General features: G+C 33.6%; 1 protein-coding gene across 36 annotated transcripts in view; it reads right to left on the reverse strand.

Moving 5' to 3' along the window:
• The window catches only part of RIMS2 (regulating synaptic membrane exocytosis 2), a 640,638-nt gene that overhangs the window by 79,629 nt on the left and 544,596 nt on the right, over nucleotides 1-16,413 (reverse strand). For 15 of the 36 annotated variants that reach the window (XM_069466111.1, XM_069466114.1, XM_069466113.1 and 12 more), the window contains one exon: nucleotides 12,545-12,786. The exons of the other annotated variants lie outside the window; for them this stretch is intronic. In XM_069466111.1, the coding sequence (XP_069322212.1) occupies nucleotides 12,545-12,786 (242 nt within the window). The remainder of the gene's footprint in view (nucleotides 1-12,544; nucleotides 12,787-16,413) is intronic. 36 annotated transcript variants of the gene reach the window in all.

Raw genomic sequence — 16,413 nt, forward strand, 5'->3', positions numbered from 1 at the left:
ACTAATGTAAATAGAGACATCTGTGTGTTAATGCAATTTAAAAGTTATGGAAATGTCATTATGCTAAACAATTATATTTTAGCAAGTAATACATCTTTTGGCTTTACAAAAATGGCAGCTCTTCAAAGGTACGCTGGGTATGTGTATAAGAAAGGAGAGTACATATTCATCATAGGGGTGATTTTGGAGATACAGGAAGACCCTCTGCCTCTCTAAACTTCTCTCTCCACTTCTTGATGCCTGAAATCTCACCATTACACATTCACTATTTTGGCTTAAGAATTTCTAATTCTGAAGTTACAAATACTTGAAGATTGAGTACTTAAGCATTTCCAACTATTCTATAGCTTAACAGGAATGAGTTAGTCAACTATTTCCTGAGAAAAGAAAAGGGTGAAAGAATCTGAAAACACTTACGGAAATCAGGTATAGAGAGGAAGGGAGCCCCATTAGAAGCAAACAGAAAGTGAAGAGTGCTGGAGAAAATTCTCCAGCTTCACAATTTTGAGTGAGACTTGCTCAAAATCATTTATTATTTCCCTTCCTTCCTTCTTTCCTCCCATCATCCTTCTTTATATTGCTTTCTTCAGTTTCCTCATAGAAAAAATAAAAATTAGGGATCATAATCTCTACTTCAAAGAGCAAATATGAGGTTTTAGAAAATTAATAAATTAAAAAGTACTTTGCAAAGTACCCAGAACATAGCTGGCATTTCAATACATGTCTATTATTTCTTCTAATTCTCCTGTCTCTTTTTCATTAGTCTTAAGAAATAAAGCACTTTGTCCTCAAATGAACATGGTAGTCAACCAGTATTAAGAAGGTAATATATTACCATTACTTCTGAACTTTTTTTTTTAGCCCTAAGTGCCTTTTTAAGCCCAGAATCTTTCAACCTGCCATTTGGACCATACCCACATCCAGTTATTTAGTTACACTAGCCACATTTCAAGTGCTCAATGGCCACTTTTGACTAGGGCCACCATATTGTATTGGACAGTGCAGATATACTGTTCATTACACTTATTATTTTATTTTTAAAACACAGGTAATTTCATGTATGTAAAATAATTTTTATTTTCCTTGTATTTTGGAAAAAAACTTTCCAAATGAAATAAGTCAAATAAACACCTATTTCTTAAATGGTCTTTGTATTTTAAGAAACTTATTTTAGCATATTTTAGTAGAACTTTATCAAATTAGCATATCCAGTAAGATAGTTTCACAACTGACTGGTTAAATAAAGAGGAACTGGCTGATGGCAAGTCAGAAACCTTTGGTCATTCATCTTCCCTTTAGCTCTAATCCCAGGATAAAATGACTGCTGGCAGCAGGAGGAAGGAGACAAAAGGGGACAAGAAAATGAGATATTTCAAATGCCAGTGGAACTGGAAGGGATATGATAGGAGGCAGGTTGGCCACTATATTTCCTTTGGAAAGGAGGCTGAAAGGTGTAGAAGTAAAAATGCCTCAATATCTCAGTTATGTGCACAGCCCCTGTCCTGGAAGCTCCCTGTGGTTTTTCTGCAATTATTTCCCTGTCTCTACACTCTTCTATTCTTTCTTATGCTTCTGCATTCCATATTGCCTCACCATCAATTTCCTTATCAGAATATTTCTCTACCTCAACTTATACTTTCTATTAACTCTCATCCACCTAAAGCTCAAGTAAAAGCAATGAATTCCTCACATACCATATCAAAAACAAAAACAAAACCACTCTTTGCACTACAAGCTACAGAAATTACATTCTTATGTTAGTGCCAAACTTTAATGCCTAAGAGAAGTACACCAGATTCCACTTTCCTAATATTTCAATCTCAAGCATATTTTAGGTTAGATTAGAATCTATTGCCTCTCTCACTCTTAGTATACATAGCACACAAATTCAGAACCTATACAGTTGCCTTTAAATTAAAAAGTCATTTGGCTTTGTGGATAGAAAAATGAGCCAGAGTAGGTTAGTATCCTCTGTGATACACTCTTATACCACTGGTACTGTTTGTCAAGGCAAGTTTTGTAATTTTGAAAAATTATTACTTTATTTGTTAAGGCCTGTCTTTCCCACTGGAACATATACCGTTTGAGGAGGACCCCAGTTAGCACATGCTGTTTGTCACTTAGTAGAAGTTCAATAAATATTTACTGAATAATAATATACTGTTATATTATAATATTAAAATGTTATAAGGTAGTGAATAATCGAGTGTCAGTTAAAAAAACATTTCATCTTGGAATAATAAAAAGGATTTGCCCACTTATAGCAGCATCAGAGGGGAAACACGGATTCTCCTTAGTGTTCTTCATTCTACAAAGTTTGAAATACCAAATAGCTTTCAAAGCCCAAGGGGACAAGGAGCCAATAGTCCTACCTTTTTATAGACACTGAAAAAATGAGCTATCATTACTCCTGGTATCATTACTCCTGGTTATATTGCTTAGAGCTTTGTTAAATTTCCACCAAATAACTGCAACTGTCTCTTTGGAATCCTTCCTAGTAGGTCACAGGAACAGGACTGAATTGAATAGAAAAGCATCTAGCAGTTCCCTATGCCTTTTTAGAGTGTATGGGAATTTCGTTTAAAATGGACTTTACCTTTAAATTGCATTTCTGTTTATATTCTGATGCTCAAAAATCTTAAAGCATTTAATTCTAATGAAATTAAAAGACTTCTTTTCCTTGTATATATTTCCCAGCTCAGAATTCAACTCTTTATGGCTTAGCTATTTATGGTTACTAGGCCTTTACTGATTACTAACATGGACACTGCCTCTTGGCTATTTACATTTTAAAATATGTCCAGTTAAATTAAATAAAGCCTATACTAAATTACAAGTACCTCCTTGAAGAATTTTTATTTTGAAGAGAAAGTTTTTTCCACCTAATGATATGAAAAGAACTAATTATAAAAAACATACTGTTAACAATAGAGGGATGACATAAAGAGCACTAGCTTTGGAGCTGTACCTGACTATCATAAAACTTCTGAGTATCAGTTTTCTGATGTGCACAATGGGGATGATAATGTACATAACTCAAGTTGTGAAAATTAAACAGCAAATTCATGCTATTGCAAATTATGGTTTTTAGTGACTGATAAATTCCTTTCTAAATTTTATATTAGGAAAAAAGCTTAAATCTTAATAATAATTGATATGTGTTCTTTGGTCAGATAATATAAATTAGGAAAATTAGCTTTTATTTCACTTGCATTGACTCCCAGGAAGCATATAGGATATAAATAACTTTAAAAACATGTCTATGGTATTTCTTGAATTTTCCCACTTTTCCATCTCCATCTACTATTACTATTTGTGGTAGACAGAATGGCCCCCCAAAATGTCCATGCACTATCCCCCAGACTCCATAAATATGATACATCACATGGTAAAGGCCCTTTTTAGATGTAATTAAGGTTATGGATCTTAAAATAGGGAGGTTACCCAAGAGGGCCCAATAGAACTACATGAGCCCTTCAAAGTAGAGAACGTTCTTTGACTGGCGGGCAGGAGAGATGGAGCAGAATGGATAGTCAGAGAAATCAGAAGCACAAAAAAAAAAAAAAATCAATTTTGCCATTGTTAGCTGTCATGTGTCAAGGAAAACGGGAATCTTAATCCTACAACCACAAGGAACTGAATTTTGCCAACAATGGAATGACCCTAGAAATGGAGTCTTTTCTTTGAGACCAGCCTGGATGACATGTCAATTTTGGTCTTGTGAGACACAGAACAGTCAGTCCAGCTCACCTAGACTTATAACAGAATGGTATATTTGCACTATTTTAAGTTGCTAAATTAGTGGTAATTTGTTATGGCCTTAATAGAAAACTAATGCCTGATCTATGGATCAGGCCCTCATCATTTCTACTTTAACAAAATAGTCTCTTTTTCTTGATCTCTAGTCTTTCTTATGGACAAAATATTTCTAACTCATATTGTCATGACCCGGCTCCAAATCCTACAATAGTTCCCTACTGCCAACTCTATGGTTCTAACTCCTCCACCTGACATTATTTGTAACCTGGCCCTAATATCTACTGCTAGTCTCATTTCTTACTGTGTGTCAAATACTGTCTGTCTGCTCACACATAAGCTACATTTCCACTATCTCCAATATTTCCCGTGTCCAAAATATCCATGCCCTATTCTCAGCATCTTCCTAATTTAAACATTATCCATCCTTCAAGACTCAAATCACAAGGAAATATTATTCAGCCTTAAAAGGAAGCAAATTCTGATAAGTAGAGGTATCTAGAGTAGTCAAATTCATACAGACAGAAAGTGGAATGGTGGTTGCTAAGGGCTGGGAAGAGAGGAGAATGGAGAATTATTGCTTAATGGGTATATAGTTTCAGTTTTGTAAGATGAAAAGTTATGGAGATAGATGGTGGTGATGGTTGTACAACAAAATGAATATATTTAACAACACTAACCTGTACACTTAATGATTAAGAGGTAAATTTTATGCCATGTGTATTTTACCACAATTAAAAATATAAAAAAATGTTTTTAGAACAAATAATATGAAGCCCATTTCAAATTTAAGAAATGCTAAATTAATTTCCATTAACAATAAAACTGCTATCTTTCTCAGCTATGTGCTGATCCTAGCTTGCCACATCAGTACTTTAACACAATTCGTGATATGTTAAAAATAGCTTTCATTTACAGGAAATATTTTATTTATCCATCTATAATAATTGAATTACTTAAACTTAATAAGTTACATATAGAAGCATGAATCTCAATATTTTTAATTAATAATGGGTGATAGTATTATAAGGGCTAAAACATTATTAATATCTGTAAAGGTGAGAAATATGCCTAAATTTAATGTTAAAACCATACTGTTTGTTACAATGCTTAACAAGTGATATCCTGTGGGGTTACTTTGAGACTTCTGATAACTGAAAAGATAATACTTATACTTAACATCTCTATTATTCTTCATTATTACTAAGTTCTCTCCACATATGTAATTATATTTAATATATGCTTGTGTATTTATAGGACTTTATTATTGAGTCACTTTCTGTAGGCTTGGTCTGAACACTGTCCTAAGAAATAAGCATTAGGAAGGATGGATTCAGGATTATAAAGAGTTGGTCAGCAATTGGACTTCTCTATGTTAACTGACCTGTAAATGCAGCAGATACCCACTTAGAACTTGACATACTAGACCAGTGGTTTTAAACCTTCAAAAATCTTGCCTGCATTTCAGTAAAAAATTATTTATAACCGATATATTCTACCATACTTTTATAATACATAAAACATATAGAAATATTTTAAAATATTAAAATTCAATAAATATTTGCAAATAATTATTTTTAATGATAAAATACGATATGCTTTCATAAAAAGTTTGAAGTACAGTATCTAATAACTTTTGAAAATATTGGTTTAATGCTATGTGGCAGTATTAGACTGTGGTTTGCTTATCAAATCTGCTTGCTCTTTTTCCCTGGTACTCTCTAGATTACATTTCCCAGAATCTGCCTTGGAATATAAACAGAAGTGACTGTGGTCAATGGAATATAAGCAGAGTGACTTTACCATTTCTAATTCTTGTCAGTAAAAACTTCCCATGTGCTGGCTGAACAGAGAGGGCTCTAAAGTCCTAGAGGAGGGTAAAACCAGAAGATGAAAAAAGCCTCGAACCATGGATGACCACAGGAAAGGCCACCTGTCTACTAGGAATATCTGCATTTGACTGATATTTAATTAATAAACTTCTGATTGAGTTTTCAAGGTTTGTATATATTATAGCAGCTAGCATTATGTTAGGTAAAAAATAAAGCAATTTGAAGGTCTGTTTCCAAATTCAATTTTCTTATACTTAGTTTTAATGATGTCATAGCTGAAAGAGAAACTTCACAAAGACACATCATAGGCCACGTAAAGTATAAACCTAGGGTAAGGTTCACCGTTAATAATACATGTAAACCCATATTTGATTAATCTTGACAACTTAGAATTTCTTGGTGAACTTCTCGTCAGATATTTGAGTGTCACTGTATTTTCTTTATCAGGGGCTGATTAAGAGCTTAACTAAGGGAAGAAGTTGCAATCATGGTATTACAAACAATCTGCAGTTTCCCTGCAGGAATCTTTTTAAGCCACTTGCTCATTTTCTGATTGTTAGTTAAAAGTAACACCTCCAGAAAAACATGAGACAAACAGACCAACTGAGAATACCAGGGAGAAGCCATACATTAAATGTTTGTAAAGCTTATTGGTTTTTGTTTTTTAGATTAAAAAAATAAAAATAAGTTCTACCACTTTTTCCGTTGCCCAGGGAACTGAATTATGTAGCCATGGAGTATATGGGCCTGTTATTGAAGATCACTATATTTGATACTATATTAGACACTGAGAAGGATATATTAAATAAGAAAAACAGTCTAGCCAGGAGACAGGCAAATTAATATTATATAAATGATTACAGTTACTAAATGTTATAGTAAGAATAAACTTAAAGTACTGTGTGAGCTTATACATTATTATGAGATGAAAAAGCATAGATAGATCCCTGACTGACCACAGGTCACAACAGATGATCCCCATTGAAGCTCTAGATCCAAAGCTCTCTTACCTACTCAATTGTCCCATAAGTATTCCCTCTCTTATTAAAAACACAAAACTCTTCTTTGACTGTATCTCCCTAAAGTTACAGTCCTATTTTTTATTTCCTTTTTTATAAAAATTCTAAAAAGAATTGTTTTTACCTGCACTGTCCAATAAAGTATTCACCAGTCACACATGCCTATTTAAATTTAAATTAATTTAATTAAAAATGTTAAAAAATTAAAAATTCAGTTATTTAGTTTCACTAGCCACATTTCAAGTGCTCAATGGCACCTGTCACTAGTGCCACCATATTGTATTGGACAGTGCAGATATACAGAACATTGCCATTATTGCTAACAGTTTTATTGGACAGTGCAGATATACAGAACATTGCCATTATTGCTAACAGTTTTATTGGACAGTGCTGGTCTAGACTGTAACAGAAAAATTAAGAGTGAAGCTTCCAGATCCAGACTGTCTGGATTCAAATCCCAACTTCTACTCTCCACACTAGCTGGGTAAATTTGCGGAAGTTTGTCCCCCTCTCCATACTTTGTTTTCCCCATCTGTAAAACAAGGATAACATTGTTGCTTCAAGGATGCTTCAAGGATAACATTCTCTGCTTCACATTATTGTGAGGTTTAAATTATTTACATGTGAAGTGCTTAGAACAGTGGCTGGCACATAATAAGTGCTCAATAAGTGTTAGGTGTTACTTATTTTTATTCTCACTAACTACCTCACCTCTCCATTTTCTTTACTTGCTCCCATTAGGCTTCGTCCGTTGCTGCAAGGTCTGTCAGGGTTTACCAAATTCCTCCATCCTGCCAAATCCAATGGTAAATTCCCAGTCTTCATCTTACTTGACCTGTCAGAAGCCCTTGACAGAACCTATCATGTTCTGTTTCTTAAAGTCTTTTCTTTATTTGGTTTCTAAGATACAATATTCTTTTTCCCCTCTCCCCCTCTTTAGTGGTTGCTCTTTCTTAAGTTCCCTTTGATAGATTTTCTTCCTCTTCTGACCTCTAAATGTTGGAACATCCCAAGGGTCAGTCTTTAGTTTCCTTCCTGGTTTAAGTTACCCTAGGTATTCTTATCCAGTTCCATGGCTTTATATACTATCTGCTAATTACTCCAAAATTACATCCTTAGCTTTGATCTACTGGGCTCTAAACTCATCTATCCAACCAATCATATAACAACTGCATTTATGTCTAATGGGCATCTCATAATCAAAATCATGTCTAAAATAGAACTCTTGCTTCCCTCCTGGGGCTGAATTGGCTATTTATATCTCACCAAGTGATTTTAAGTTTTTAATGTACTTTCCTATACATTTAAAAGTATTATCTTTACAGAGATTCTGTTAGGACAGCAAGTATCAATTCTATCTGTCAGGTGAACATACTATGACTTGGATCTGTTGGGCAGGTTTTTAAAGAGACCATATTTAATATATTATATAACCCAGAGTAAAAAATAGAATGCAAGTCTCCTTATTCTCTCTCTATGCTTTCTTCTAGATTACAATGTCTATTAAGTCAGACTTAATTCTTTAGAAATGATGATTTTAAAGGTGAGTTCCCAATTAACAGGCAAAAGAGCATATCAAATAGTGTGGCAGAAAAGAGACATGACTTAGTCATTGTGTGTGTTGGCCAACATACTTCATAAATGGTTTCCCTTTTGCCAATTATTATTTATTAATACATATGATTACTAGGGTATCATCTAGAATCATTTCACTATTCTTTAGGAAGATCCCATTTTGCTGAGTTTTCTACCTTTCAGAAGGCAGGTAAATGATCTTGTCTAATCTTGTAATCCACAGTGGTGCAATATTTATTTTTACTATGATAAATACTATATCAAAAATTGAAAAAATGATACATTATTCATTAAATAACTCTTTAACTTAATTACATGCAGATCTCCATATAGAGGCCAGGAAAATCAAGAGAATACTAAATGGATCTTTGAACATGCAACATACTAGCTGGAAACATACATGGCACTTCTTGTTTTTAAATTAAGTTACTCAATATATCTCACATATTTATGTCTGAACAAAGGAGCTATTATAAGATTCAATATTATAAGACTAGTTCATTACTTAAGATAACCATTGTTGCTAATTTAATATCTAAACTGATTATTGATCAAATACTTAAATTTGAAGATTTCAGCTTTAAATACTGTTGGAGGCCGGGCGTGGTGGCTCACGCCTGTAATCCTAGCACTCTGGGAGGCCGAGGTGGGCGGATCGTTTGAGCTCAGGAGTTCGAGACCAGCCTGAGCAAGAGCGAGACCCCATCTCTACTAAAAATAGAAAGAAATTATATGGACAGCTAAAAATATATATAGAAAAAATTAGCCGGGCATGGTGGCACATGCCTGTAGTCCCAGCTACTCGGGAGGCTGAGACAGGAGGATCCCTTGAGCTCAGGAGTTTGAGGTTGCTGTGAGCTAGGCTGACGCCACGGCACTCACTCTAGCCTGGGCAACAGAGTGAGACTCTGTCTCAAAAAATAAATAAATAAATAAATAAATAAATACTGTTGGAGCTTGTGATTGCATTTTTTTCTTAAAAAAACAAAACATAAAAACCTTACCTGAAACATATATACATATACACACAAATATAGAATTTAGAAACCCATTAAAAGTTTGAAGTCTAGCAACTGTAACTGTTGGCTGTGCTACAGTTAAACTCAGGTTTTAAAATGAGGAGTAATCTGGATTCTATTGCCAATAGGCCAAAGCTATTTATTAGGTGAGTAGGTAGGAATTACTGGACATTTTAAGAAAAATTGAAGTTTTAACCATTATAATGCCACTGAATAGTAATGAATAAAACAACAAAGAGGCTTTATTTTCTACTACACAACATATAGGAGAGGAGTAATGATATAGCCGGAAAAAGCCTGCATTTCTTAAATCTGCCAACATCAAAATGTTTTTGAAGATAAAAATCTATAATCATACTTGAAAACCAAATCAGTGTTATTACAGAATCTCAGTGTCTAGTCAACAGATCTATAATTATGTAATAAAAATATTGCCAAAGAAAGATATATGAGATATTTATGCCAAAACTGTAAAGACACAAAATTGATCATTGAGAAATAGTAACCATTCTCTTTTTGAATTCTTCTATACTCTTAGCTTCTGTGACACTATCCTTTCATAGTTTTGGTCCTTTCTTCGTGATCATTCCTTCTTGGTCTTCTTGGACTCCTCTTCCTCTGCTCTATTCCAAAATGTTAATCTTCCACAGGGTACTTTCTTGGCCCAATATTCTTTTATCTGTAGTGATCTTCTTTGGCAATTTCAGACACATTTGTGGTTATAAGTATAACATTATAACTCTCAGATTTATGTTCCTAGTTCTGACACTAGCTTCAGAAGTGTTTTTAAAAATATGTTCTAGACGTTTCCACTTAGAAATTTCCACAGATATCACAAATTCAAAATGTCCTAAATCAAAGACTCATCCCTCTACCTCTTCCCCCAACCTACTTCTTCTCTTTTACTTCCAATGTCCATTAATGGCACTACCATCCACCCAGTGATGCAAGTCAGGAATACGGGATTCATCTTAGAATCTTCTCCCCTTTACCTCCTCATAGCCAACCAGTCACTAAGTCAGGTGACTGACTACTAGTATTGCTCTTTAAAAATTTCCTGAATCTATTACCCCATCTCTGTCTCTATCACAAGTGACTTAGTTCGGGATCTTATCTGTCTGAATTATTGTGTAGTCTGCTAATTCATCCTAAAATGTTCTTTCCCTGATGTGGATTTAAGTTTACTTCTTTATTGTAGTCCCACTAGAACATAAGCCCCAAGAGGAAAAGAATTTCTGTCTTCTCATGTTTTCTTTAGAATAGCTCCTGGCATATGGTAGATGCTCAAAAAATATTTGTCACATAAACAAGTGGCATCCCAAATGGCCTAAAAACTAAGAATATGTAGTTTGTATGCAAATATGACTATATCAATCCTTTACTAAAAGCCTTCTAAAACTTCCTATCACCTATAAATACGATCTACAAGACTCTCCTTGACCTGATCCCTACTTACCTATCAGCCTCAATCTCTAGCCATGCAGTCCAATATTTTATGTTAAAAGTATGTAACTGCTTATCATTCCTGTACACACTATGCCCTATGCCTTGTTCATTATGGTCTCTATCTGGAATACCCTTCTAATTGACTTTTACCTAATTAGCAGTCACCCTAGTCATGATACCTCACATGAGGTATTATCTTCAGGAATTCACTCCTGGAATTCCAGGTTGGGTCAAGTAACCTTCGGAGCATCCAGTATACCTGCTGTGTAATCCTAGTTTAACCACTGGCATATGGCCTTGAAGCAATCTGTTTAAATATCTGTCTCCTACTAGACTGTAAGCAACTTGGGTAGTAAATGATTTTTTTACTCATCTTTGTTCTCTATGTGTCTGGCACATAGTAAGTATTCAATATTTATCAAAACCCCCCTGAATGAATGGAATTAATTATTTAGTTTAACATCACATGCTTTCTAACTTGTAGTCTTATTAATGTCCATTTTCAGTTCCTAATTTCTAAAAAATTAATAGACTTTATTTTTAGAGAAATTTTAGATTTATAGATGTTTGTAAGTTTTAAGGAGAAAAATGCAATAAATAAACTTCTGTTAGAGAAGTATAAAAAATCCTTGATTTCAAAAGGCTAACATCTATCATATTAGCAAAACATAGTTAATTATGTATAAATATTAGCAATTTTCAAAATCATTTCAATATGATCTGTATGCTCATTGTCCATAAATTAAACTTCTATTTCTATATTAAAATGCAAAATAACATTTTAAAACACCAAATGAAAAATTCCTATAACAAAAATCACATCACATTAAATATAGTTGAGTTACAATAAGAATATAAAGAATATCATCAAATAACTATTTCAATATAATATTTTGACATAAGGGTCAGTTTCCAGAATCACTTTTATGGTTTGTAAAATCAAAAGTAGCCGGGTCCAAGACTTAATGTAACTTTAATTTCTTTTGTGCTATAGATTTATGTCCTGACTTCTATGCACAGGAATTCTAGTATTCAAACATAAATTAGACTTAATCTAGTTGCCTATAATTTATTTTGCTATAAAAGAAACACCATATTACATGCTTTTGTTTGTTAAGTAGAAGATATGCTATTATTTCCAAAATACCAAGGATTTAATGTTTAATTATCAACATCCATTTGAAAAAAGACATTGCTTTGACTCACAAATTTCTTAATTGTTAACAGTGGCTTTTCTGAGTAGGAGTGTTGTATCTAATTTATTTTTGCAGATGTGAATTAGAAACTGAATTTTAAAGTAGCAAAGCTTTGAATATCTTCACTGTCAGCAGGAAATTCCTCTATCCCTGCTGCTGGAGAATATCGCTGCTTGAAGTTTTAACAGGAAAATAAAAACCTGAGTGAGAAAATTGATACTGCTGGTAAATGTTGCTTACAAACTGAAAAGGAAGTCAGGTTGTCAGCAATACAAGAACTATATTATTCACAAAAAATATGAGGCATTATCTTCGTGGCAACTTGCTGGGAATGAAAATTAATTTGGCTGGTTCCAACTTGAGGAACCTAAAGAAAAGCAAATATTCCACATATCATAGTACCTTTACAAAGGATCAGCAGCCAGTAATCAGGAGTACCAAGCTTAACTCCTCCCTGAGGAGGAAAGACATTATATACATTTGAAAAACAGTGGCCAAGGTTCACTTTGAATCAGGCTCATTGATTACTGAAAAAAAGTCATTGTTATGTTTTCAGAAAGGTTAATTAGTTCAAACTGCCCTTTTCCCTCTGGAACATGTCATCATCTACACATTACTGCAATAAAATGAGTAAGAGAAAAGAATATAATATTGTCATGACAACTCAAACATGAAGTCAAATGTAACATAAAAATTCCTACCCGTTTGGCTGAGCTGAGAAGCGCTGCGACTTTTCCGTGAGAGACCAACAATAGCTACCATTTTGGCCCCAATGCTAGAACGCCGCTTTTTGCCACTGGTGCCCAAGGCGCCCACTGCCGTGTCAGACTGGCTGCCATCATTCTTCTCCAGCGAGCACATGTCTCCACTGATGCTGGTGCTTTTGGTCATGTTCTTCCCTGACATGCCCACTTGTCTGCTTTGCATTTTGGATGTAAAGACACTGTCAGCCGATGGATCATTAAAAGTGAGGACAAGAGTAAAAAGGAAAAGACAGAAAAGGCATTTTAGATGAAACATCTGGAGTATAATTAAATTATATCATCTATGGAACATAATTAGGATAAAAATGTTCAAATACCATGAATGTGCTTACTATTCAGGGCCAACCTTAATGCAACTCTGCAAAATCAGACTTACGATTTTATTTCTGCTATCAAAGAAGGCACCAGTTTGCATGGTGACAGGAAAGAAAATGCATAAAAAAATCAGTCGACTCATTTAAGAGACTATGCTGTCCTGCAAGTGCAAATATGCTTTTAGGTAGCTATACAAGATAAAGAAGAAATTTCCAAAAGATTCCTCTTTAATTTACTTTACTGTTGCCTTCAAAAAGAAATTTGACAAGTGGGGAAATTTTATAAAAAATGGCAAAAAAAAAAAAAATTGTATCTATTGTTAAGAGTGGTCCTTTAAAATAAGTTTTCTCATTTTTTAAAAAACCTAATAAAGTTTGCCTAAGAATGGTTAAATTTTCTCACAGGGCTTGATATTTTCATTAGCTTTGAATTAAAAAATTTATTTCACTTTACTTAGTTTCGTAATTACTGATATGTCTATATTTCAAAAAAAGATTTCCCTCTTACATGCATTTGAAAGAAAGAAAAATCATTATCAGTTTTCTAGACAATGTGATCAAAAAGCAATCAATGATTCACTGACGCATATGTGCTGATTGACAATTTACTGCAAGACTAATGCTGCAAATGGGTGTAATTAAAGAAAGGATGGTGGGGTGTGGTAGAAGGTAGAGTAGGGGGTGAAGAATCTGGAAGCAGGCTATCCAGCTGACCCCCATAAACGTGGGAGGATGTGAAGGAAACAGCCTGTTTTGGAGAATTGGGAAAACTTATTTACATATCATCTATTTTTGACTCAGTATTAGAAAGTAATAATTTCTGCTTTATTTCGTTCTAATAATGTGTTTAACACATAAATAAAGTAATAAAAAAGAATAAAAATCAAGAAATAGAAATATCTTTAAACATCATTTAAAGGATGAGAATTATTATAGAAAACTGACCTATTGAGGTAAACTCTTATGTCTAATTCAGTATTTTGGTCTTTCCGAAAAAAAATTTTCTATCCTACAGTAAAATCTGCTTAAAGGCTAGGACAGCATATTAATTTTACTAATGTATGTACATTTTCTCCAAGTATTTGAGAGAGAAAAGGTTGAATGTGAAAGTTTTAAAAAATACAGTGAAGTGTACTATTTTATCCCTCACATTAGTGTTAAGAAGAAATGAGGCATACATAGAGAGTGTGTCTGAGAGAGACAGAGAGATCAGAGTATGTTTCCATAATACCCTTAGTTGATAATATTCAAGCTTGTTTGATTTTAATGCTCTTTAATAAGCAACAATAGAATAAAACAGAGAGAGTTTTAGAGGCAAAGAGACACAGGCTTGAATCCCAGCTTTGCTGCTACTTAACTGACCTTTAAGGAATTAGTTTGCTCTACTTTGAGCCTTAGGTTTCTCATTTATAAAACCAGAATACTTTATTTTCCTTTTTTATTCTAAAGACTAGAGATAATGTATCTAAAGTAAAAATTTAATAAGTAGAAATTATAACAGTTATTAGGGGACATAGACAATAAATAGATAAAGGTAAAGCTCTTCAACATGTATTATAAAAATACTTAGCATCAACAGAAATGATATTTGGAATTATAAATTAAAAAGCATTTGAGATGAAAATATCTAAAATAGTTTTAATATAGCCAGCATTACATAATGGAGTGTAGACTGAACTGAGAGTCAGGTCATCTGCGTTTCATATTTGGCTTTACTGACTGTTCATGTAATTTGGGGAGAGTTGTTTTACCTTTTTGGAACTTAGTTTCCTCATTTAATAAGTGAGAAAACATAAGTAAAGCACTAAGCAGAATGCCAGATACATAAAAAGAGCTCCAACAATTTTCTTCTTCCTTCTCATTATCACTACCACCACCATCATCCAGGAGGGTAAGTGCAAATACCCTGAGGCAGGAACAAGCTTGGTCATTAGAGGAAATTTATAGAACTAAATATAAATGGAATGAAGTGGAGGTGAGCATTCTAGATAGGATAAGGCCTGGATGTGTTGGGACAAATGTATGACCTACACGACTTTCTCATTTAATTGCCTATTCTGATATTGCATTAGAGCTGTCCTAAAACTGTGAGTACACAGACTACATGGGTGGTTGTATCAAGAGAACTGGAATCCAATCCAGTATTTATTTCCAAATGTAACATCAAAGGGCATTTTAGAGAGATCATGGCTATATTCCTTAAAAAGTAATAAGTTATGAAGGCTAAATCATTGAGGGAATTAGGAATATTCCTGTATTAATTGAACATTCAAAAATTTATTTAAACTCTTAAGTCTGTCCATATATTAATTCTTTACTATCTCTTGAATTTATATGTTCTCCACCAAATTATTGAATAATAGACCTCCCTCTCCACCACGAGTTTGCAGGAAGTTACTTTAAGGAAAATCTTTAAACTTACTACTTTATATTTCATAAGTATATATTTCTTTCTTTGTTTCTTACATAGTTCCTAATGGTTTATTTTGTACATCCTCATATGATAATTTTTCAATGTCTTTTATTATGTTAGTGTATTTCTCTAGACTCTCTCTCACTGTGTTTTGTTTCCTTAAAAAAATTAAACAGGCTGGGTGTGGTGGCTCACACTTGTAATCCCAGCACTTTGGAGGGCCAGGTGGGAGAACTGCTTGAGGCCAGGAGTTCAAGACCAGCCTGGGCAACATAGCATGACCTCCATCTCTACAAAAAATAAAAAAACAAAAACACCCCAGGAACGGGAGTGTATTCTATTTTTACAAAACGAATTCCTCTCAAATTTGCGTAGCTCTTTCTCTCTTTCTTCTTAATACAGCTTTACCTATTGTTCCCACCATTTTCATAGGTATGTGGTATTTAAGCAATGATATATTCTATCCCTTCAAAAGTTTCCAGAATAGAAAGGGGGAGGGGAGAAAAAAAAAGTTTCCAGAATAAACTTTGTAATTGTAACCCAGCTATATAATGTATGCCAATTTCTTTACATTTTTCTATTGTTTAATCTATACTTTCCAGCTAAACCTGATTATTTCTATATAGGCAGTAGTAGCCTTCCCTCTAACTCATTTTCACTTCAGCTTTTTTTTTTTTACTTTACCACAAGAGCACATAGTATTTCCAGTAACATAAAAAGGTCCATGACAAATTTTCAGAAGGTACACTCACTGGCCTATAACTTCAAGCATCAATTTACATTTTTCACCATTTTTACCATCATTTTTACTATAGTTAAGATTTTGTGAAAATCTAAAAAGAGAACTTTGATTTATTCTTGCTAATCATCCAACTCTATAATCAGTGTATCAAGTTTTTAGATTAATGAATGGTAATATTCTACATTGCTGAAATGATTACACTAAATAAAAATTTACATTATGCCTCCAAACTAATACTGAAGGCTAAGCCACATGACAGTATTCTTGGGCTGTAATTTTTAGCCATATAATACTACTAAATGTTGCATTTCAAAATTTATAAAAATATACAAATGAC

The sequence above is a fragment of the Eulemur rufifrons genome, chromosome 3, assembly GCF_041146395.1.
Source record: "Eulemur rufifrons isolate Redbay chromosome 3, OSU_ERuf_1, whole genome shotgun sequence".
NCBI lineage: Eukaryota > Metazoa > Chordata > Mammalia > Primates > Lemuridae > Eulemur > Eulemur rufifrons.